The sequence below is a fragment of the Vitis riparia genome, chromosome 2, assembly GCF_004353265.1.
Source record: "Vitis riparia cultivar Riparia Gloire de Montpellier isolate 1030 chromosome 2, EGFV_Vit.rip_1.0, whole genome shotgun sequence".
Taxonomy (NCBI): domain Eukaryota; kingdom Viridiplantae; phylum Streptophyta; class Magnoliopsida; order Vitales; family Vitaceae; genus Vitis; species Vitis riparia.
In genome coordinates this window covers 12,072,153-12,095,847 of record NC_048432.1, presented here as the reverse complement: position 1 = coordinate 12,095,847, position 23,695 = coordinate 12,072,153, and the positions used below count along the sequence as shown (strand labels likewise).

Here is a 23,695-nt window from a genome sequence, read left to right as displayed (position 1 = left end):
GAATCCACGGTAGATAAGGCAATACAAGATAAATGCTTTTTGCTACTCTAAGATTTGGTGCCATCGCTAAGCATGAAAGCATAACCAAGAGTCGATTTCTGCTCATCTGGGTCGCAACCCCGATCAGCTGCTGTGACAGAAGTGTGATTCAAATTGTCTCTTTCAGACTTCCAAAAAACAAATAGATATTTCATTTCAGAATTTCCTTCCTTAATTAATTTACTCTAAATTATAGAACAACAGGAAGCTGTACAATGGGAAAGAGCAGGCGCTTAATCTTGTACTATATCATACATAGGAACACAAATGGTTGGCTGTCGAGACCTATTCATTAGCAGATCTCAGTTAACTACAGACTAAATTATTCTGTCTTTCTACTTTTGAACCCTAATTCTTTTTCCTTTTTTTTTTTTCTATTTTCAGCCATAATTCCTCAGGTAGCTGATAGGGCTTGTCCTTCACGTGATTGGTTTAGGAGTTAAATTATCATCCATGTGTAACATTTATATGCTTTATTTAATAATCAGATACCTTCTCTGTCTCTATGTATATATATATATATATATGTTAATTAATAACAGTAGTGAATTCATCTCTCTCTCTACTTTTCTACCACAATTTGTGGGCTTATTTTTCAGCTATGGTGGGCATCATGCATTATGATGTTGTCGTGAGGAGCCAAACATGCATCATGAATAAAGCTTTTCATGATCAGAAAATAATTTCATCCATTTTGTTTTTCTCTCCTTCAAAATAAAATGGAGCAAATTAAACCGAAAATGATCAAATCATTCAAAACGAATATTCAAAGAAGGGAGAGTTCTTGGAAACTGGAAATTCCTGAAATGTACCAGTTTCCCTAATGTTGATGAGACTAGTTTCCCTAGCTCCAGAAGGTTAGGAAAACCACCAATTCCTGAAAATCAGACACATTATGGGATGGGAATGGATTTGCCTTTATTGCTGGTCTACCATTGAAATGCATTCTGTTGCATACATCAAACAGTATATAATATTCTGGGTCAATGAAAATAGATGTTTCAGTATGATAAAATCCTTTTAAATCCTACAGAAAATGATTGCTAGAAAAGAAAATCCCAAGGAACTCTACTTTTTATTCTCTAATCCAGTAACAACACCATGTAACAAATTAGAGGGTGAGATTTAGTGACATGAAAGAAGCCATGAATAGCGTACCATACATATCTAGCTAAAACCCTAGAGCTTCCATCTCATTCATGTATACATCTCCTCCATCCAGTACTGCTTGGGTCCCTCCATCAAACCCGGACTCAATCTCAACATGAGAATGCAAAACTCAGTCTGATTGAGAGCCCCATCTCCATCCAAGTCTCCCTCACTCAGCATCCACACAAGCTCATCGTCTCCCATCTCCTGCAACCCTAACTGCCAGGTGCTCCTCCTCAAGCTCTCGAAAGTGATTAGCCCTTTTTCCACATCCATCAGCAAGTGAAACCCTTGGCAGAGCTCTTCCATGAAGCCCTCAGCCCCCAAACCTTCCATCATGGAAGGGAAGTAGTCCTCAAACTGCAGTACTTCACCCTCAACTTCCATTTCTAGCAGGGTTTGATCTTGAAAACAAAAATTATTTTGATATCTTGAGGGTGTTTTTGAGGTGGGAGATGATGAACAGCGAGAGAATTCAAGGATTATATAAGATGGAAAGGGCAAAGGGTGAGCAGTAAAGGGCACAAATTTGCAGAGATAGCTGAACAAGATTATCTATGATTGCGGTGAGTTTCTTGCACCTTTCAGTGTGAGCTTCCTTCTAGGAAGCTGCATGGAATCAATAATATTAAAAAAATATTCGTTTGTGTTTTATTGGAAACATAAAGGGAATTAAAATGATAATGCATGAACGCTGAAGGGTCATCCAGGAGAAGAAAGGCATGGGTAATAAGCAAGTGGGATGCTTGGAAAAAACAAACATGTAGGACAAACAGAGCTTGTTTGGTTCAATTTCTTTTTTGAAAATATCTTGGATTTCTAAACAATTGTTTTGTATTAATCAATGCAATACTTTTCTCTAATGACGCATGTGGGTTCATCCCCAATATTTATTTGTAGGTAGGAATATATGTTTCCATTAAATGTGCCTTTAATTCAACACAACCATCTTGACTATACATGAAAATATAGCTATTAAGTATTAATCGTGTTTATTTATTTATTTTTACTTAATTTTAAGCATTAAAAAGTAAAATATTTTGATTTTTTTTCTATTCAGTAAAAAATTTATAATAAGTCATAAAAAAAGTAGAAAAATAAACATCTTAAACTCTAAAAATAAATTATTTTCGACAAAAAGTAAAAAAAAACATCATCTTAAAATTTTGTAGAATTAATTAAGTTTATTATGAATTAAATTAGTTAGTTGATTATCACATAAGAATCCTAGAATGATCACATTGGCAACAGTTGATTGATTACTGTGTGTGTAGAATTAATTAATTAAGTTTATTATGAATTAAATTAGTTAGTTGATTATCACATAAGAATCCTAGAATGATCACATTGGCAACAGTTGATTGAGTATTGTGTGTGACAGGAAGTAACTCATTATGAGGTTTAAAATAATTGTTCAATTAAGCACACGTGATTGAACGTCTTGTACAAATAAAACAAAATGCCTCAAATGATTAATGTAATGATAGACGGTTAATATAAGTATTAGAAAAATGGGAATTGGAAAGATAAAATAGTCAAAAATCACGACTTACACCTGAAGTATTAAAAAGGACTAAAAAACAATACTCTTGGAATATTACTTATACCGATGGTGTTAATGGATTACTAAGATTGTAAATATTGTCACAATCTACTTTGAATATGATTTTTATTTTATGGCATGGTCATGCTTATATTTATTTCTCGGATTCTGGTCATTAGGTATTCCCGTTAGATTCTCTTTCCGTAGATTAAGGAACATACTTATCGACTCGATATTAATTCTTAACTAATTGATGTCTAGTGAAAATAATCTATCTTTTATAACATTCAACATTACTATCATTTAGATAGTTTATCCCCGGACTTGACATTGTTACACCCCATCAGTTTAGGTTATCTTTTTTTTTTTTCCCAAATTGTAGTAGTGATCCGTACTGCATGTAGTCAAGTGTTCGAAGAAAGGTTTGTTGCATTGCCATGAAAGTAAGACCAACAACGGTATTCGACTCAGCAAGGCTCAAACATGTGGTCACCTCAGGATGGGGTATGAAGGATCTAAATCCCATGCTTTTGTTGGTCTTGGAAAGCCATATGTTCGGATGGAGTTTCTCAACCTTCATTGTATCAAATGGAGCCAAGCAAGACATGATCCTCTAGCAGACACCAACATTAAAAGGAAAAGGGTGTCAGACTATACCAACATGCTTAAGGATTCCAAGAAGAAGTAATGGGATAAGGATTCGGGTTAATGCATTTAATCTTGGACAACATTGGCATTTGATTCTTGGCTAACCTTGATGACTTGTAGTTTATAGAATTTAAAATATTAAATTCTATTAAAAATAAAATAAAAATTATAAATAAATAAACATGATAAATATTTATAATTTATTTTGATGAAAAGTAATATTTATATATGTTAAAAAAAAGTTGAAAAAAAAATCAAATGAACTAATTCTTTTATTTAATATTATATATAGTTGGGATGAGGTGGGTAAAACAAAGTTATATTCCAATTCGCTCTGAACCCGTCTCGGGTTTTAAAAAATTTCTCAAACCCTACATAAAAATAAAAAAAAACACCCATGTTATCGTCATCCATGCATCTATATCAAAGGTAAAGTTTCCAAAACCCTATATCTAATGATCAATGATGTAATGTTCTAATGCATTTTTACTTGTGTTGCTATTAGATCTCGAATCTTTAGGATGATAGATACATCCACCTTATGATTTAAAGTTTGGAATAAAGTTTTTTTTAGATATTCCAACTTTCTCTTAAGATGATCAAGCCAAGCTTATTTCAAGAAATAGGGGAAAGGCAAACGAAGGACCAACTTTCCTTATTTTTTTTTTATTCCTTTTTGGTGATGCAGTTAATTTCACTATACCGTAAAGTTTAATGTAAATATTCTTAATATTTTATGGTTTTAAATTTCATTTATTAGCATTTTCATAATTTTTTTATTTATAATTTTTTTTTTTTTGATATTTTAGGTAAGAATGTTTAATAATTGTCTAAAAAACTAATTTTATATATGAATATATTTATGAGGATTTTAAGTAACGTTAAATTAACCCCTTTAGTAGTTGATAGGTTAGAAACTTAGAAGAGGACAAGGGTTGTCTTGTCCCCCACTTGTGATGAGCGCTTCTTCCGGTTAGAAGGGCAGCTCCACGCCAGTATGAGGTGGCAGATAGCATGTGAGGCGGTGGCAGAGGGGCCAAATGTTGGAAAAGCGAATCATTCTAGAGACAGCTTGGGGCACTGCAGGAAGGTGACAGGTGGGTGCGAAAGTACCCTGTGGCGTACTGGAATTATGCTATGATATATACGTATATACTAAAAAAAAAAATTAATATACTTGACTGAATTAACTTAAAAATATTCATAAAACAAGAATTTAAGTAGAAAAATTAATATGAAATAAAGGAAGAGATGTCCACATTATGGCGTACGTGTAAAAGTTGATTTTTTTTAAAAAATTTTATCTTTTAAATTTGAAAATTTACATTTAATTTTATCTTAAATGTGTTTAAAATTTTAAATCTTTAATTAGATTGAATATAAATAATTTTAATTTAAAAAAAAAACAATTCAATTAAATTTCAATGTAAAAGTAAACTTGTATTTTGAAAAAACAAATTTAATATAAAAAGTAAATTTGTCTTTTAAAAAGATGAATTTAATATAAAAATAAAAAAATGATAAAAAAATTGTATTTTTATATTTATTTTTTGAGTAATTGTATTTTAATAATATTTTATTTAAATAACATTTTTTGAAAAAAAAAATCCCACCCCCACCAGCAGAGTCTGGAAAATATCAATTGGACAGTGTTTGTCATTATTGGATTTTTATTTATTTATTAATTTAATGATCAATTTTTTTTTTTCATTTATTATTTGGCCTACCCTATCCCATATTCCAACATGGTTGGAACTCGGAAGAAGCCTTTTTTTTCCCTCTTTTAATAAAAGAGAGTTTCGTCTTTCTCCTTAACTTTTTGGAAAATCTTTTGTTATTACTTTTTCTGGGAGTTCAAGAATATCGGGAATTTAAAATGACTACTACGTACAACTTGTTGTTTAAAATTTTCTTTCATTTTCCTTACAAACTTTAAAAAATTTCAACTCTTAGTACACTCACATTTGTAGTTGTGGGTCACATTAAACACTTCATTGAACATGTGGCTTTACTATCAATATGTCTAGAAGCATTTTTTAAATTATTTTTGAAAAATAGTTTTTGAGAATAATTTTTAAAAATGGCTTTGTGTTTTTTTTTTTTATAAAAGAATTTGGAAAGTTTTCAATTTATGTTTTTTTTTTATGTTTTTAAAAATAAAATTTATATGTGGTGTTTTATTTTCAATTATTTTTTATATTTATCTTATTTCATTTTTTTAATGATTTTCAAAACATGAGTGAAAATAAGTAAAATATATTATTAGAAAACATCTTATTTGATATTTTTAAGAATAGAAAACATTTTTTTTGGCAAATATATTTTGTATTTTTTTTAATTTTAAAAACAAGAAAGCTGCTTTTAAGAAAGATTAACAGTTAACCAAAGCGATGTGCACACACATGTCCATGGATAGGTTTGTGAAACCAAGGTTTGGTTAATATCGATTTTGATGATAACAAAACAAGATTTAGAACTAATAATTATATTTCAAGTATGATTAGACAAAACGATTTCCAAAGTGGTAATCACAAAGACAAATCAAACCAATGAGAAATCATGAAGAAGAAGACCACCTCAAAGAGAAGTGTTTTTTAAGACCTAAGCTTCATAAGATCTCTTTGTAAGGTTGTTAGTGCATTAGGATTTTCATGTTATTTTTTACTTATGCACCAAAATCATCACAGAGTTATTTTGTTTTAAATATTTTAAAAATTGGATGATTTCATGTCTTCAACTAAAACATTGTGTCAAATGTTTTTTAAACTTATTTAAAAGGTTTTAAGTTGAAAAAGTTGGTTGTTGAGTCAAAAATGGTTCAACCGGTTGACCGCCAGCTCAATCGGTCGAGGTTCGGGTCGACCCCCAGCTAAATCGATCCAGGGTGCAAAAAACTTTTTCTTTCTTTCAGAACGATTGTTCAACCAGTCAAGATTAAACCTCAACCAGTTGAGGTCCAACGGTCACTTGCCAAACATTAAATGCTAACGGCTAGTTAACTGGTCGAACCCTTAACGGTTAGTTTGACTTTTTTTTTTTTCTATAAAAAGGCTTCAATCTTTATTATTTCATGAATTTAATCTTTTCAAACCTTTCTTGAATATATTTGAGCCTTGGAAGAGTATTTTTTTTTTAGTGCATTATTCTAAAACTTGCATATCTTTAGTGCACCATTCAATCTTAGTTTTCTTGTATAATTTGAGCTTAAAGTTTTTGTATTAGGATTTTGTGAGATTATTTATTTATAAATCTTTGAGAGGAAGTTTCTCAAGTGCGTGGTATCACTTGAGGGGTTGTTCAAGAGTGGGATATCTCTTGAGAAGTGTAAAGGATACTTGAGACCAAAAGTCCAAGAGGGTAAATTAGAACCATAATCCAATTGTATTGCTTGAAGGCTTGATTTGGGAGCCTTGAATTAGTGGAACCTCAATCTTGGGATTGAAGCTAGAGGAGAGTGGATGTAGGTCGGGTTGTGTCGAACCACTATAAAATCTTGTATTTGCATTCTCTCTTCTCTACTTTTTTAATTTATATGCAATTGTCTTTATATTATTTATTATATATTTGCATATAATTGTCTTTTACATTCACATAGTTTAAATTCGCAAAAAGAGACCATCACCCTATTCACCCCCCTTTAGAGTGATTACCATATGTTGAATTAGTCTAATTTTTCCAATAGATTTTTTTGTGAAAAAACAAATTCAACCATTTTTTATGGGAAAATTATGTTTTAAGATGTTTTAATTTATATCATTGATCAAAAGGATGTAGAAGGTTAATTAATGCCATTGATAAATTTTATTTTATTTTATTTTTAAAAATCTATTTTATATTAATGCTTTATTAAGTTAATGACAAAATACTTAGACAATTTTTTTTTATAAAGAAATCTTGATGCTTTATAAAGGTGAATGAAGAAATACATTGATGCTTATTGATTGTCAAGGTTGATCTATAAATTAATCTCTTATTATGTTAGATTCTAAAAAAGTGTCGATGAAATTAAAAAATGATGGATAAGGGCAAAGCCAACCAAGGCCCGCCCGAGGGGAAGTAAGGGAGGAATAAGGTGTGAAGCCTAAACCAACTTCTACTCCCTGAAAATTGTAAAGGTTAGACCATTGGGCTAAAGTTTACATCTCTTATGATTGAAAAAATTTACATTTGTCTTAAAAGTTGCCCCTTGAACTGAAATCCTAACTCCGTCACACTGCCTTCTTCTTCTTCTTTTTCTTCAATTTTATTTATTCATTATGTTTTCTACTATTTTCCATTATCATTATCTTCTTCTTTTTATTATGTTTTTAGTTGTGAACTATTTCTTATTATCAATTCTTCCCACCATCATCGTCCTTAATTATTTCTTATTATCAGTCCTCCTTCTTTTTCTCCTCATGTTTGTAATTGTGAACTATTTTGTATTATCCGACATTCTCCTTCTTATTATCAGTTGTTTACCAATATCATAATCCATTGTCATGTGACTAACACTTTTTTGTTATTTTATTTTTATTGAAAAAAAGAACTATTCCGAACCAAATATTTTTTTCAACCCAAAAGGAATATATGATGAAAAAGATTAAGGGGGAAAAAACAAAATGAAAAATATCACAAAATTAAATAAATAAATGACATTTTACCATATAATAGACACCGAATAAGAAGAAATAAGATCGATATCAATCTTAATTTAACAATACTATATATAATTAATTAATTAATTAATTAATTATTGTCATGTTTAAGAAAATCTCAGTTAACTACTGCTAGGGCTTGTCATCTCATATGATTAGATTAGGAATTAAATTGTCATCCATGTGTAACATTATGCTTAATTTAATACCGACCGAGCCTCGTTTGTCTCTATGTTAATTAGTAACATTCTTAAACTCTTATACATGTGTGACATTATGATTAATTTAATATTGGTACCTAGTTTATCTCTATCTTAATTAGTTACATTATTAAAATTCATACTATAATTTCTTGTCTTATTAATTGTCATCTATGGTTAGGGTTATGCATTATTTTATAGCTCGTCTCATGTCTTTCTATATGAATAACAATATTAAAAAAAAAAAAAATTATGGATAAGTTGTTTTTAACACGTACGTCCATTTTAACTCCTAATGAGCCAAACAGGTACCATGAGTTTTTCCCGAGAAAATGACATCATTTATGTTTTGCTTTCCTTGGAAACAAAATGCAGTACTAAAAGGAGGGAGAGTAGGGTTCTGCAAAAGCTGAAAATTCCATGATCAAGAGGCTTCTCTGGAACTACATTAGTGTACAAGTTTTCCCTTGGAAACCATCAAGTCCTGGAAAATCAGAATCATTCTTAGATGGGAATAGGTTAATTTGCCTTTCTGCGCCTAATCTACCATTGAAATGCATTATGAATTCAATGCCACAGATCAATAATTGCTAGAAAAGAAAAATCCAATTAGCTCTACCGTGATATATTGTCTTATCCAGTAACAACACCATACAGCAAAGAGGATGACATCCAAATATATGAAAGAAAGAAACCATGACCACATATATAGCTAAGCTAAAACCCTAGCTAGGGTTTTATGATCTCACTCATGTACACATCTCCTCCACCCACTGCTTGGGTCCCTCCATCAACCCCGGACTCAATCTCAGCATGAGAATGCAAAACTCGGTCTGATTGAGAGCCCCATCTCCATCCAAATCTCCCTCACTCAGCATCCACACAAGCTCATCATCTCCCATCTCCTGCAACCCTAACTCTATGGTGCTCCTCCTCAAGCTCTCCAAAGTGATCAGCCCTTTTTCCACATCCATCAGCAAGTGAAACCCGTTGCAGAGCTCCAAGATGAAGCCCTCAGCTCCCAAACCCTCCATCATGGAAGGGAAGTAATCCTCAAACTGCACTCCACCCTCATCAACCTCCATTTCTAGCAATATTTCCACCTGAAAACAAAGATTCTATAGCTTGTTAAGATGGGGGGCGCTGAAAAGTGAGAGAAGGGGGATTAAATAATATCAGGAAGAGGGGAAAAGATCGAGCATCAAAGGGTAAAAATTTGGAGAGATAAACAAGATTATCTGCTATGGCGGTGAGCTTCTTACCCTTTCCAGTGTGAGCTTCCTTCTAGGAAGCTGCATGGAATCAATACTGTTAAAAAACACACACACACACATATATATATATATATATATTAATTAGTGTGAATTTTATTGGAAATATAAAGGGAAGATGATAATCATAAGTTTATAACCATCAAATGCTTTTAGGATAAATAAATATATAAGACAAAAAAACCTTGTTTGGTTCTATATTTTTAATGATTTTTTTAGGGTAAATTTTTGAAAATATAAAGGGAAAATGATAATTACAAGTTCATAACCATCAAATGTTTTTAGGATCAATAAATATATAAGACAAAAAAATTGTTTGGTTCTATTTTTTTTAATGTTTTTTTAGAATAAATTTTTGAAAATAAAATTTTAAAATTAAAAAAAAAACACAATTTATCTTGGATTTCTAAACAATTGTTTTGTGTTAATCAATGCAAAATGCTGCCAAACTAGAGATTATAATTTCACATTTTCTTTTCCTTTAATGATGTGTCCATTTAATTTAAAACAAAGATAATGTGATTTATAAAAATATAATTTTAAATATTAATTAAAACATAGTTAATTACCCACAACCTCTTTGTAGAATATTGATGTGTAGGAAAAACTTGGTAATACCTTTTTTAAATGCCCAAGATAAAAAAAAAAAAAAATAGTTGTTTTACCTTTCAATTTTTAGTTTGTTAATAGAATCACATGAAAATCAAGGACCATTTTGTTTCACAACTCAAAAGCCCTTTCAATATTTCTTTTATGAGAGAAAAGTACAAGTGAGAGAGATTTTTTTCCTTCTTTTTTTTCTCCCCCTAATGGAGGTTTTTGGGTCATTTATAGTCGTTCCAATTTCCATAAACAATTCCTTTGATCTCTTTTTTGGTTGGATTATATTGGATCAACCCGACTTGAACACTCACCCAACTCCAACATGATGAAAAATCAGTTACTCCAAATTTGAAATTGATGACTATACCACACCAATCAAATTTACATTAATTTTGTAAATCTTATCATATAATAAGAATCCTTGAATGATCAAATTGGTGGTAATAAGAATCCTATGGGGGAGGTTTAAAATAATAGTTTGATTAGACACGTGTTATCCAAAAGTGTGTTGTTAGAGGATGGTAATGAGATATGGGTGAGAAAAAGACAAAATAATCTTGTTAATTTATGTTAGGAGTATTAAAAAAAGACAAAGGAGAAACTAAAGGATAATGATATTAGAATATCACTTAAACCGATGGTGTTAATAATTTTGAAAATTTAAAGAATATTTGAACTCAATAATGATTTATAAATTGTTGGTTTCCAATGTCACATTGCTTTCTTTGAAATAATGATTTATAAATTGTTGGTAGTCCATAAATGCATTTCCAGTGTCACATTCATATCCAAATGAAATAATGATTTATAAATTGTCTGATAGTCCATAAATGTATTTCCAATGTCACATTTGTATTTGTTTGTAATCCTCTACAAATCTCTAAGGAGTGGTTACAAAATTATCAAGAATTCTATATAAGTTATATATTGAAATAAAAAATATGAGTTTATACTAAAATATAAAAGATGTTTGGTCTGTTTGGGAACTGTTTTTTAGAATAATTTTTTGTTCTCTTAAACAAAAAATATAAAAAAATACGTTTGACAACCAAAAACTGTTCTCAAAATAGAAAAGATGTTGTTTTTAGAAAATATCTTTTAATTATTTTATGTTGTTTTCACTTATTTTTTGAAAACTATTTTAAGAAATAAATGAAATAATTTTAGGTTTCTAAATAGACTTTTATTCTATAAAATTTAGAGAACAATTATCAAAAACTATTCTAAAAAAATTGTTTTGGAAAATAGTTACCAACCAAATTATTGTCTCCTTTAAAATCAACAGCCATATAAAAAAAATTCAAAATAGTAGATATTAAAATATGAATAATTTATGTGAAGACTGTTTTTCCAAAAAGATGACTTTGAAAGCTAGCCACTTTTGTTTCATTATGCAATGGTAAATAAAACATACCATGCTTTTCATTTTTAATATTTTAATATGTTTTATTACTTAAAAAATTTATTACAGAGAAGAGCAAAAGGATATTAAGGAAAATAATTTTTTCCATTTTATCATAAAAAATATAAAAATAAATAAATAAATAAATAAAATGAGTTTTGAATAAACAAATAAAAATAATATATTAATTTTAAATTTATCTTTATTTTTATTTTGCCTTTTTTCTTTTTATTTTTCTTTTTATCTTCTTTCTTTTAAATTTCTCTCAAATTTTCCAAGATTTTTAATTAATATGACAAGCATGGAAATAATTGAAGAAGAAGAAAAGCTGCAAAACTTTGGCCCAACTGTCAAGATATGAATCATATTGTGAACTGGGCTGGGCTCTAACTTGAACTTTAGGCATAAAGCCCAAGCCCATTTTCTTGTCCAAGCCACAATAATTGAAAATTTTCTTCCAGGTTGAAATTATCCTTCTCAAGTCTCAACAAATATGCCCGCCTTTTGTTGCTAGAGAATTCATAATTTTTTTTGGTAAAAACCCTAATCAATCCTCTACTATGTTGGCAGCTTCAACCCCAAATCATATCATCTGTAACCCATTACTCAAATTTTAGATTTTATGATTCCCAAATCCTCGAATGCCTCACCCAATGCCACTTCAACCAAAGACGAGACATGCTCGACGAAATGTCCAATAGAGACTCCATTCTTAGGCCTTTGGATGGACTTCATTGCTTTCCAGTGTCTCAGAAAATGGTTTCATCCATGATTTGGATTGTGGGTCGTCTTCGATATCATGCCTAAGAGATATACTTTCAATTATAGCACCATTTTGACAGGTTATGTGCAATGGGAGAAATGGAGTGATCCTTGTGCAGAATGTCTTGTGGACTTCATGCTTTGTGGATTAGTGAATACAGGGAGGATGGATGGGGTGGGGGAATGATTCCCTGCGATTCCAGAGAGTAATGTTGTTTTTTGGAATCCAATGGTTGTTGGATTGTTCAGTAATGAGGAACTGAAGAAAGCTATCGTTGCAAGGTATGTAGAGCATGCTGGAATGGAGGATATCAGAGTGGTTACTTGTGTTGGGGTGCAACAATGCAGCTCTTAAGCTAAAGTATGGGTCACCCAAATGATAGTATTCGAATGCCATAAGAGGCTTAGCCTTTGCTCACAGGAGACTGATTGGTTTTTATATGAAATGGTTAAAGCTCAATCCAATAATTGATGCCAGAGCCAGGGTCATGGTTTCGAGCCATGGGAACATCATGTCAGGAGAGGGATTGTTGGGGTGCAAGTATGGGTCACCCAAATGTTGTTGGTGAAATGCTATAAAAGGTTTAACCTACCTGACTGGACATTGATTGGTTTCAAGCCTGGGATGGGTCATACAAAAGATAGTGGTTGTTGTAAAAGGCTTAGCCTACCCTCATTGAACACCAATTGGTTTTCAGATGAGATAATCAAAGCCCAATCCAAAAACTTAGATCGGCAAAATTGCAGGTTATTGTAGGGCTGAACGATATGTGAGAACGGTGTTGTTTGTTTTGTGGACTATTGAAAGAGGAAAGTTGTTTCTTGGATGACAATTATTGGTGGGTTTGCTTGAGCAACAATGCACTTCTTGTTCTTGACTGCTACCAAAAAAAAAAAAAATGTGCCTTTTGGTTGAAGAAAAAGTGAGACATAGCATGGAGATTCAGTGCTCAGAAATTACTGAATGGCTACCTCACTCCTTGGCTTACTTTTTCAGGACTGTTCTATTATCTTTAGGACATGCACAGAGAATCATACATGATTTTTGGAAAGAACACAGTTAACTGCTACGAGGTTTGCTTGGGTTTGCTTGAGCAACAGTGGACTTCTTGTTCTTGACTACTACTACAAAAATTAAAAAAACGTGCCTTTTGTTTGGAAGAAAAAGTGAAACATAGGATGGAGATTCAGTGCTCAGAAATTATTGAATGACTGCCTCATTCCTTGGCTTACTTTTTCAGGACTGTTCTATTATCTTTAGGACATAACCAGAGGATCATACATGATTTTTGGAAACAACACAGTAATTACTATGAAGTTTTCAGGGCCCCTAGAGTGTTTTTGTTGCACTAAACTGATGAAAGAAGATGGACAGACAGCTGCGATATTAACATCTTAGAATTAGAGCAAATATTAGTAGGAAGAAGCATGATATTTTTGGTGTATATTAGACCCTATGCCACAAGCATTAGAAATATTGGCTGCCTCTCTTTATTGCTCTTACAAAATGCCCCACTGATCAAAATATCCTGATGTGACCTAAGATGAGTTCACAACAATTAGACTAATGATCAATCTGTTGCTAACATGTACGCAGGACCGATCGCATGCTAATTCTATGGTTGAGAAAAGGCATCAAGCCCTTGTACAAGTGAGCAGAGGTAAGACTCACAGATCATTATCTTGTTAGTTCAAACTTCATGGTTGGTTGAACTAAAATTCAAATCCACCATTGCAGCATGAGACTTTGAGATTTTCCACAATGAAGGAGAATTCAGGCCTTAGAAGATAACAGGTAATCATTCTAATATTTAATTGAGCATATAATCCTAAGAAGTGCCTATGAATGCTATAGTTCCAGGTATAAACATAGATTTGATTCATTGTTCTGTGGCTCCCACGAGGATTATTAACAAAGTAACCTGATTGGTCAATAACTAATTTGAAATTTCTGCATCATTTGCTGTCTGTCTGCAAACCCCATGAAATAATGCTGGGGGGGGTTAAAAAATTAGAAGCTAGAATCATCTTTACGAGACGGGTAACCTGAAGGGGCTGATGAAGATGAAATCATTTTAAAAAATATGAGACCGGTAACCTGAGTTTAAGTTTGTAGATGGAGCTAAAGCTTAGAGTCTTGATCTATTTAAATCTGAAGAATATCAAGTGGGGATACACATTATGATACGTATTTGTCTTTGAAGCAACACAGAGGTTATTTCCAAAGAATGGTACGAATCATTTTGACAAATGTGCCATATACAACCAAGCCAATTTTAAGCAACAGAGTCTCAACACCAGGAAACTGAGTTGCTTTATGTATCTGATAAATAAAGCACGTTTTCCCATCAAGTTTGTTGCCTTGTTGAAGTTCCAAGTATTCTGCATAATTCATCCTAATAGATACAGGTGGGGGTGGCTTCTACAATCTATCAAGTATCAACTGGGTGCTGACTCAACAACTGTCCATGATGGTCCTTCTGCGGTAGCTAGTGGTATTCTAGTTGCTTTGTTGTTCATCGCATCTCCATGTAAGACACTCTTGTACCTCCCGTTACTCAGAATATTTTGAAGATAATAAAAAACAATTACCATTTGCAAAATAATATTTGTATACAGAGAAGGGCATAAAAGAAAAAACTAAATAAAAGCTAAGCTTTGTTGAGACATCAAAATCCATGTCAGTGTCTCATTGTTGTCGTCACTTGTTAGGTGTCTCTTAGCTTAGCTAGTCTCTCTTCTGAGTCTTGCCTTCTGCTTTGGACCACAATTCTGTCGTTTTTCTATCTTGGGCCATAACTACTCCTTGGCTCCCTACTTGTTCTTCATGATTAGTTTACAGGGTAAATTATCATCCATATGTTACATTATGCTTGATTTAATATTCAGATTTCTCCTGTCTCTTGGTCATCTACAACAGCATTATGCATTATTTAACACTTGTCGTATGTTTCTATATTGATATCTATGTTTTTAAAAAAATGCCAAAAAATTCAATCTAGATCTCCCTGTAGATTCACAATTCCATGAGAAAATGATTTCATTCATTAATGCTTTTCCTTCCTTCAAAATCACATGATGTGAATTTGCAACTTATCCAATCATTCAAGATGAACACTAACAGAAGGGAGAGTCCTTGCTGCAACTTATCCAATCATTCAAAATGAACATTGACAGAAGGGAGATCGAGTTCTTGTAAACTGGAAATTTCCATTACAATGTTGTACAAGTTTCCCCAAAAGTTCTAGGAAATTAGACACTTTCTTGGATAGGAACAGGTTTCCCAGATAACCATTGAAATTGAATTTGTTGCATATAACAAATTGACAATATTCTGAGTCGATCGACTTCAATCTAACTGAAAATAATTGATAGAAAAGAAAATCCAAGCAACTCTACCATGATTATTCTATTATCCAGTGACTACACCACATCAAGAAGAGGATGAAATCTAAAAGATATGAAAGAAGGCGGCATAAACATTGAACACCATAGCTAACTAAAACCATAGAGCTTCTTCATCTGGTTCATGTATATACATTTCCTCCACCCACTGCTTGGGTTCGTCCAGTAAACCCGGACTCAGTCTCATCATGAGAATGCAGAACTCCATCTGGTTGAGAGCCCCATCTCCATCCAAATCGCCCTCACTCAACATAGACACAATCTCATCATCTCCCATGTCCTGCAACCCCAACAGCAAAGCACTCCTCTTCAAGCTCTCAAAAGTGATAAGCCCTTTCTCCACGTCCATGAGCAGGTGAAACCCATTGCAGAGCTCTATAATGAAGCCCTCAGCGCCCGACCCCTCCATCATAGAAGGGAAGTAGTCCTCAAACTGCACTCCCCCCTCAACCTCCATTTCTACCTTCTAGCAGGATCTGAGAGTGATTGTTGGAAATGGGGAGATGATGAAAAGTGAGAGAAAGGGGGGGATTAAATAAGGGCAAGTGGGGGGAGAGGGAGCATTAATAAAGGGTACAATTCTGTAGAGATGGACAAGAACACACCTATGATGGCGGTGAGGTTCTTCCACCTTTCAGTGCCAGCTTCCTTCTAGGAAGCTGCATGGAATCAATACTGTTAAAAAATATTAGCTTGAATTTTATTGGAAATATAAAAGGAAATGATAATGCAGAACCATAAAGGACCATCCTGGTGAAGAAAGGTACGACAATAGCTTGTGGGATGCCCGGAAAAAACACATCATGTAAAACAAAACAGCCTGTTTGGTTCTATGCTTTCTTATTTTTTTAATGGGGATAAATATTAGAATATGAAAATATAAAAATTAAATAACCCTTCATCTTGGATTTCTAAACCATTGTTTTTTTGTTAATCAATGCAAAAAGCTGCCGGACTAATCTTGTAAGATAATTCCACTTTTATTTCTTTAGTGATTCATGGGTAACATTCCCTATAAACAATACGGAAGACAAGGCATTACTTCCTGTCATACCCCACATGGTACATTCCCAACTCAAGGGTAGAATTATTTCTAATATTTTGAGTACTTTACCCTTTTTTTTTTTTTTTTTCAATTTTACGCTTTGCCCTCACATTTAAAATTCAATATTTTGCCCTATAAATAATAAAGGTATTGTTTTTATGTACCGATTTGAACTTAGGTAGAATTCATTTTGAATTATTGATTTTGAAGTAAAATTTTTAGACGTCTTCAAAATATGACAATCGCTATTATTGATTTTTTTGTTTAGATAGATGTTCGTATGACTATTCGTTAACAAGTCGGACGGGGGATCAAAGTATCACTATTTGACAAGATGGGTGATCAAGTGTTAAAGTTTGAATATGAGAAAAAAAAAAAGTATAAAAAAGGGGAAAAAAAGTAAATATATTTAATCCATGTTTTTACTTGATATTTTGAAGAAGAATCTAGATATAGCTAAAAAAATGTTTTGTTTTATATTACATTATACAAAACAAAAATATTTTGAAGAATCATTTATTAAATAATTATTCAAAAATCAATCAACTTGTTCCTTAAAATTTTAAAAGTGATTTTCAAAAATTTACCATAAACTTCATTTTTTGAAATGTACTTTATCTCTCTCTGAAAATGAGATGATCTAGCCCCATCTTTCAATATGACTACTTTATTAGGACTTTACTCTAGTCACTATCTTTACCTTCGGCATCCCCCTTTTTGTGATTAAGGTAACAACTTCACATATGACTGGCTTTCATAGTGTGACAATTTTGAAATTGTTGGTGTACAAAGGACGTGAGTCCTTTTGGATAAGATGTGAGTCTCAAACAAGCTAACAGTTTGTTTTCACGTCTCCATCCAAACAAGAGAGTCATAGAAGCAAATGACAATGGATGCAGATGACTAAAAGGTAAACCACTATAGAAACACACAAAAACGATAATTATTTATAAAGAAAAATTATATATCTATACATTAGATTTTTTTTCTTGAACTTCTCAAAAACCAAATAAAACAAACATTTTTTTTTTTTTTTTTTTTTTACGATACAATCAAAATTTATATTAACTTGTAAATAGAAACATGTGAGAAGAACCGTAGAATTTAATCACATGAGTAATAGTTATGTATTGGTAAAAGTGGGCGGAAATACTCATTGTGAGGAATTTAATCACATGAGTAATAGTTATGTATTGGTAAAAGTGGGCGGAAATACTCATTGTGAGGAATTTAATCACATGAGTAATAGTTATGTATTGGTAAAAGTGGGCGGAAATACTCATTGTGAGGCTTAAAATAATGGTTGAGTTACACACGTGATTCAAAGTACCCTAAATGGCGGAGGTGACGGATAACTTCTGACGATGCCGGGACTACTAAAAACAAGAAATTGAATAAAAGACATTAATTTCGGAATATTATCCATACCAAATGATGCTAATAATCTTGGAATATTGCTTATACCAATGGTCTTAATTTATTCTTGAAATTATCAAATTTTATAATTTATTGTGAATATAATTTTTTATTTATTTTTTATGTTGTCGTTTTCTCATGTTTTTTTTTTTAAATTTTTTTGTAAGTTTTTTAAAAAAACATGTAAGATATATATATATATATATATATATATATATATATATATATATATATATATATATATATATATATATATATACATCAATGTGGTCCACCCGAGGCTTGTACATGCCTGATTCTTATGGGCATGAATGGACCCAAAGGTACTCAATTAGACTTATATTTCTATTAGGCATTAATGAAAGTTTAAATGGTCTTTTTAATTTTAATTTTAATTTTTTTCTGATTGTAAATCTCGATTCTAAGATGGAATTGTGACATTTTTTTTTATTTGGTATTATTTTTTGTTCTAAGTATTTTTTTTGAAAGTATTTTTGGAAGAATCATATGTCAAATACTTCTCCCGAAAATGCTATAAGCAATTTTTTAATACCACAAATAATTTTTCAAAGTTTTTAAATTGTTTTTTTAATATTTTTAAATCTTTAATTTTTTTTTATCGAAACTATTTTTTAAATTAAAAACATTTCCTAAAATTATTACCATCCGAACTTTTAGCTTCATCCATGCTTGAAACCAAATGTTTTCATTCTATGAGAATGTTGAATGATAATCAACTAACACTCAAAAATGTGGTTTTCAAGATTTTCAACAAATGCATTAAATAGAACCTCTAAATATTTCAAGTCTTGGAAAAAAAAATTGAAAATTTCCTTGTTTACTTCTATGTTTGGTTATAAGAAAATTTGAAAATAAAATATGAAAAAATAACCGTAAGGAAAAAAAAAATTAGGAACCAACTTAATATTTTCTTTAAATATTTTTTAGAAATCAAACCTAACTTGCAAGATGTTGAGCCGCATTCTTTGCAGACATTTCTAATCTTTATTATAAAAATTAATTTTTATAAAAATGAAGCAGTCACTTATTTTATTTATTTTTAAAGTTAAATAAAATAAGGGATAAAAAATCTTATTTGACTAATAAGTCTATAAACCACTTGTAAATCAAAAATGGATTTGAGGGTCAAGCTACTTATAAAAAATATAGCTACGGTGAAAAGTCATAACACCTCTTTTAAGTCGACATATCCACGATCCCCCTTCCCTCCAAGCCCTTATACGGCTATAGCCGTCATCTCCCTTCTAAATTTATATGTCTACCGTTTTTCCTCTAACCTCATATACCCATAATCTTTGGTAAACAAGTTGAAGAAATTTTGATATACAATTAATTAATCAATAAATACCATAATGAAACTTGGGCAGGAGATAAATAAATTTAATAAAGGATAAACATGGTGGATTATAATCGGACGGAGGATGGAGACATGAAACTTGTACACTTCAACTTGCATGCATGAAGTCAGATTTAAGGAAGGGTAAGTACCCATGAAACTATTCACATGACATGAAACCTATTCAGTCGCAAAGATCCGTCCAGATTCCTAGGCAGAATCAGCCCACAATTGTATCTCCAGTTCAGGCCCAATTTTCACCCCAAGTCAGTCCAGGCTTTTAGGCAAAGGCCTATTATAATGTTAATTCTCAAATATACAATGAATAGGAATCATTTATGTGAAGTTAAATTTGTTTAAAATTTTAAAATCTTTATTAAAATTAAGTTGGATTATCAATCCCCAACTCCACCTAACCCAACCCAAAGCCCACCCCAACCCTGCACAGCCTGGCCCATATCAATTGGACCACTGGCGCTGGATGACAGCCCCATCTCATGCTATCAATGGGACCTTGGGATGACACTCAAAGTCTCCCTCTAGGTTTTATTATATATCTAGGTAGAGCAGCAGAGACAAAAATACATTTTATGGATAAGGCACAGTGGCAAAGACTGATATTCATTTTAAGGATGAAGAATAAAAAAATTATTTTAAAACATTTTTTTTTAACACAATGAGAAAGGAGCCCAATCAAACCAACCCTTTATTCTATCTCTCTTGGGTTACTTTAAAATATGTCATACATTTTTATTTTCTTTAGAAAAACCCGTTTTAAGAACTAGGTAAAGATAGTAGTAATATGAAAAGCAATCAAATAAATTAAGTTTGAATGGTGAGGAAGGCTTGACAAGGCATGTTGACAATGCCCATTTTCCAACCCTAAACACAAGTTCATTAATAAATAAATCATATGGGACAGCTTTATACTTTGGATAAGGGAATTATCTTGTGGGCAAGGGTTGCATCATTGTCAATACACCACTACAAACTAAACAATCAACAATCTCAAGTCTTGGTATGAATTACTAGCCAACCACCTGCACCATTAGAATTTTGGGTCCAACTCCCACCTATGACCCACTTGATCCAAAGTTCCCAACCCTACTATCTCAGACCTACTTCATCTGGGAGCATGTTTGATACATATGGGCAGGTATGAGCATCCCACAATTCCATTTCCCACAGGGCCACACACTTGATATAGGGTGGAAGAGGTCTTAGCCAGAGAAAATTCTAAAGGAAGTTAAGAAGGGTGTTGAGCAAGAATCAGAGAGTTGACTTGAATTGTTTGAAATCCAAATTTCAGAACCTAAAAATAGCAGGAGGGTGCATGGGCTGCTCAAAACTGGTAGGACAGCCAAAAAAAAAAAAGAGAAGCCAAAGATGAAACGAAAAGAGTGCCAAAAGTTATGCAGGATGGGGTGCAAGGCTATTTGTCTCCGTGCTCTTCTATTCTTGTTTGTGAGTGTGATTGTAGGCTTATGCTTGTATGGGTTTCCACACCCATTTGGTAAGTGCATGCTATCATTGAACAATGTTCAACTACCATTGTAATTCACACTGTTTTTCTCACATATTGGTGCCTTATACTGATATACTTTTAAATTTAAATGTGCAGTACAACTACGAGGCAACATGGCAAAAAGAATTCACAATGGTTTCATCACCTTGGTGATCAAATCTCTCCATTTCTTCATTGGCAAGTGCATGCAGTTCAGATTCTCATCACCACTGCATTCTGCGTCCTCTGCCACGTCTAGGCTGCTCTTTTGGGTGGGATTTACTCGATCAATCAGTTCTATCGACTCCCCAATTTCGTAATCCAGCTAAACAAAAATTTTGACAGCCCCAATATGAGGCTTCCACATTGCCTAACCTGTTCTGGTTAGCATTTACCCAATCAATCTCTCCTATATAATAATATCTTTGGAAATAAGCTCACCTACCTTTAAAAGCCAGGCAGCTGTGACAACCAACCTGCCACACGTGATTTGACTTGAGTCACCAAAAAAACTCAGCACTTGATATCAATATGAATCCTATGTTGACATACTGCATCTGTTGTTGGTAGCAGAGTTGATTCCCAGTATTTGGAACTCAAGCATGGATATTGCTGTTGTGGGTAACAGAGTCAATTCCTAGTATTTGGAACTCAAGCATGGATATTGCTGTTGTTGGTAAGAGAGTCAATTCCCAGTGTTTGGAACTCAAGCATGGATATTCTTTATATTGTTAATCAAGTGGTTTGATAAGCTGAACATTTTGATTGTCCTGATCTATCAGTAAAAATTGAACTCACATTTTCATGTTGCTTTCTGTCTGATTATACATACGTGTATGTATGTGTGTGTATGACAAATAGTGTTGTGTTCTTGAACACAAACAGAGCCTCAACAATATGATAATTAACAATAATAAGATATTGGTGGAGAGCTAGAATTTCACTAATTTAACCAATGCACAGGCTCTGAATCCCCAAAGTTTCACCTACATACTTTAATTTAACCAGGTTCTTAAATAAATTTCAGTAATGATACTGAACAGAAACATGAACATGGAAGGAGAGGACAGGGCAAAATAAGAATGAAGCAAAATAATATACATATAGAAAATACAAATTGCTCATCATCACTGTTGTTCAACTTTCTCTTTTTGTTTGTCATGTCTTTCCCCTATCCACCCAATTTTCAACCATCCTACATCACAAAATAATATACCATTTTTGTTTTTGCTTGCTTTTTCTCGTTTATTTTCTTCTTACATGCTTAAAAATCCAACAACTTGACTCTGCAAATTATCCAAACAGGTTGAAGATTCTCTAACACTTCTAGTCTTAGAAGCAATACTTTGCAATGAACCGTTCCAACTCAATTAGATTGTAGCCATCATGTCTATATTTCAAAGGCTTAGGGAGTAAATGTATGAATATTATGGTTACTGTAAGTTTGCTTCTTTTTTCTTATTTTTGTAGTTATTCAGTTGTTGACAACAACCATAAACTAAGGAGATGAAGGCATTGAACAATGGAATACTAATATGTCAAGCAATTATAAACCAGTCAAGTATATGGAGGAGCTTTCTACTTGAGGTGGGTTGCTTCCTCTAATATTTGTTTTAAAATAGTTAATTTATATTGCTTTTATATATACTAGGACTTGGAGCAAACTGAACTTGGATTTTTTGAGTATAAAATTCAAATCCACCATTTGGATTGATTAGATGATGAATCATGTTAGAAATTTAGATTGGCCAATGTGCATCTTTGAAACAAGAAATATACAAACATGAAATAAGGATTGGAAGAGTCCTTGTTGATTGCTAAGATTGCAGAGCAAGGTGATACCAAGGACCCAGAGAAGAAACAAGGGAGCAATCCTGAGATGAGCTTGAAATTTAGATTATTAGCACTTTGAAAGAGTATAAAGTAGTTTCCTTCTAGATCTTTATTATGAAGGTTCAGGCCCTTAGAGGGGAGGTTTTCCAGCAGCACAAAAGGGGAGTTTTTCTCTGTAACAAACATATTTAGGAGGTCTAAGGAACACCGAAGTACCAGCACTTTTCATCATTGCAGAGATAAGAGGAAACTAATGGGGCTGATCTATTAGGATTCCTTATGTACAAGATGATAATTCAAAACTGCCCTGATTGCATCAGTTCTGCCATCAACTTTAACCAACTACATGACAAGTTACAGCATAAATATAATTATATAAGAAACATGGGTACGTTTAAGCGCTAGAAAAAAAAAAGGTTTAGATTACCACTCATTCTCTACAGGCCAAAACTGTTCTCTATTTCCGTGGTATAGGGCAAACAAATAAAACTGGCCAAAGACAATGAATGAGGATAATATTAACTTTCTTGTTCTAGGCTAATGATAATACTAGGACCTTTCTGCCCTTCCTCGGGTCCAGAGGTCACTTCCCCACCCTTCTCTCCCATGCCCATCACTTGGTTCCTTCTATGCTCTCACCTAAGGGCTTGCCCTCTTCCCTCAAGCCCCATTTTTTCGAGTGCAGTCTTTGAAGGCTCAATATAGTACTCCTTACCCTCAATAAGGCTCTTTCACACTTCCCAGGACCCTCTTTCCTTAGCTTCAAGGGGAGTTAATAGCATAATTTAAGTATGTTCAACAAAATAATTTAGTAATACTACTTAAGTCAATATTTTTTCTGAATTCAAAATAATGTTTTGCTTTTATTTTCACAACCATTA

At 32.5% G+C, this 23,695-nt stretch overlaps 3 protein-coding genes and 1 long non-coding RNA gene across 6 annotated transcripts; 1 reads left to right on the top strand and 3 right to left on the bottom strand.

Moving 5' to 3' along the window:
- Nucleotides 1–968: 968 nt before the first annotated feature.
- LOC117906840 (calcium-binding protein PBP1-like) lies at nt 969–1,864 on the bottom strand. Its single transcript, XM_034820080.1, has one exon. It carries the CDS (start codon nt 1,573–1,575, stop codon nt 1,237–1,239), a length of 339 nt encoding a protein of 112 aa, XP_034675971.1. The 5' UTR covers nt 1,576–1,864; the 3' UTR covers nt 969–1,236.
- Nucleotides 1,865–8,800: 6,936 nt separating this feature from the next.
- On the bottom strand, nt 8,801–9,513 carry LOC117906213 (calcium-binding protein PBP1-like). 2 transcript variants are annotated; one of them, XM_034819191.1, is made up of 2 exons: nt 9,479–9,513; nt 8,801–9,319 (listed from the first exon to the last, which is right to left on the bottom strand). In XM_034819191.1, the coding sequence occupies exon 2, from the start codon at nt 9,299–9,301 to the stop codon at nt 8,966–8,968; it is 336 nt and encodes a 111-aa protein (XP_034675082.1). In that variant the 5' UTR covers nt 9,302–9,319; nt 9,479–9,513; the 3' UTR covers nt 8,801–8,965. The 2 variants fall into 2 exon arrangements, with proteins under 2 accessions (XP_034675082.1, XP_034675087.1); XM_034819196.1 differs by having other exon boundaries at nt 8,801–9,334; nt 9,479–9,507.
- A 3,610-nt stretch (nt 9,514–13,123) lies between these two features.
- Nucleotides 13,124–14,857, top strand: LOC117907741. Of its 2 annotated transcripts, none has more exons than XR_004650045.1 (3): nt 13,124–13,915; nt 13,993–14,049; nt 14,664–14,857. It is a non-coding gene; the product is annotated as an uncharacterized LOC117907741 (long non-coding RNA). The 2 variants fall into 2 exon arrangements; XR_004650044.1 differs by having other exon boundaries at nt 14,658–14,857.
- Nucleotides 14,858–15,372: 515 nt separating this feature from the next.
- LOC117904124 (calcium-binding protein PBP1-like) lies at nt 15,373–16,348 on the bottom strand. Its single transcript, XM_034816644.1, has one exon. The coding sequence runs from the start codon at nt 16,114–16,116 to the stop codon at nt 15,754–15,756; it is 363 nt and encodes a 120-aa protein (XP_034672535.1). The 5' UTR covers nt 16,117–16,348; the 3' UTR covers nt 15,373–15,753.
- Nucleotides 16,349–23,695: the final 7,347 nt, after the last annotated feature.

Excerpts from the sequence above, each read along its gene's own strand:
- LOC117906840 (XM_034820080.1), bottom strand. The coding sequence starts at position 1,575 with ATGGAAGTTGAGGGTGAAGTACTGCAGTTTGAGGACTACTTCCCTTCC.
- LOC117906213 (XM_034819191.1), bottom strand. The coding sequence starts at position 9,301 with ATGGAGGTTGATGAGGGTGGAGTGCAGTTTGAGGATTACTTCCCTTCC.
- LOC117904124 (XM_034816644.1), bottom strand. The coding sequence starts at position 16,116 with ATGGAGGTTGAGGGGGGAGTGCAGTTTGAGGACTACTTCCCTTCTATG.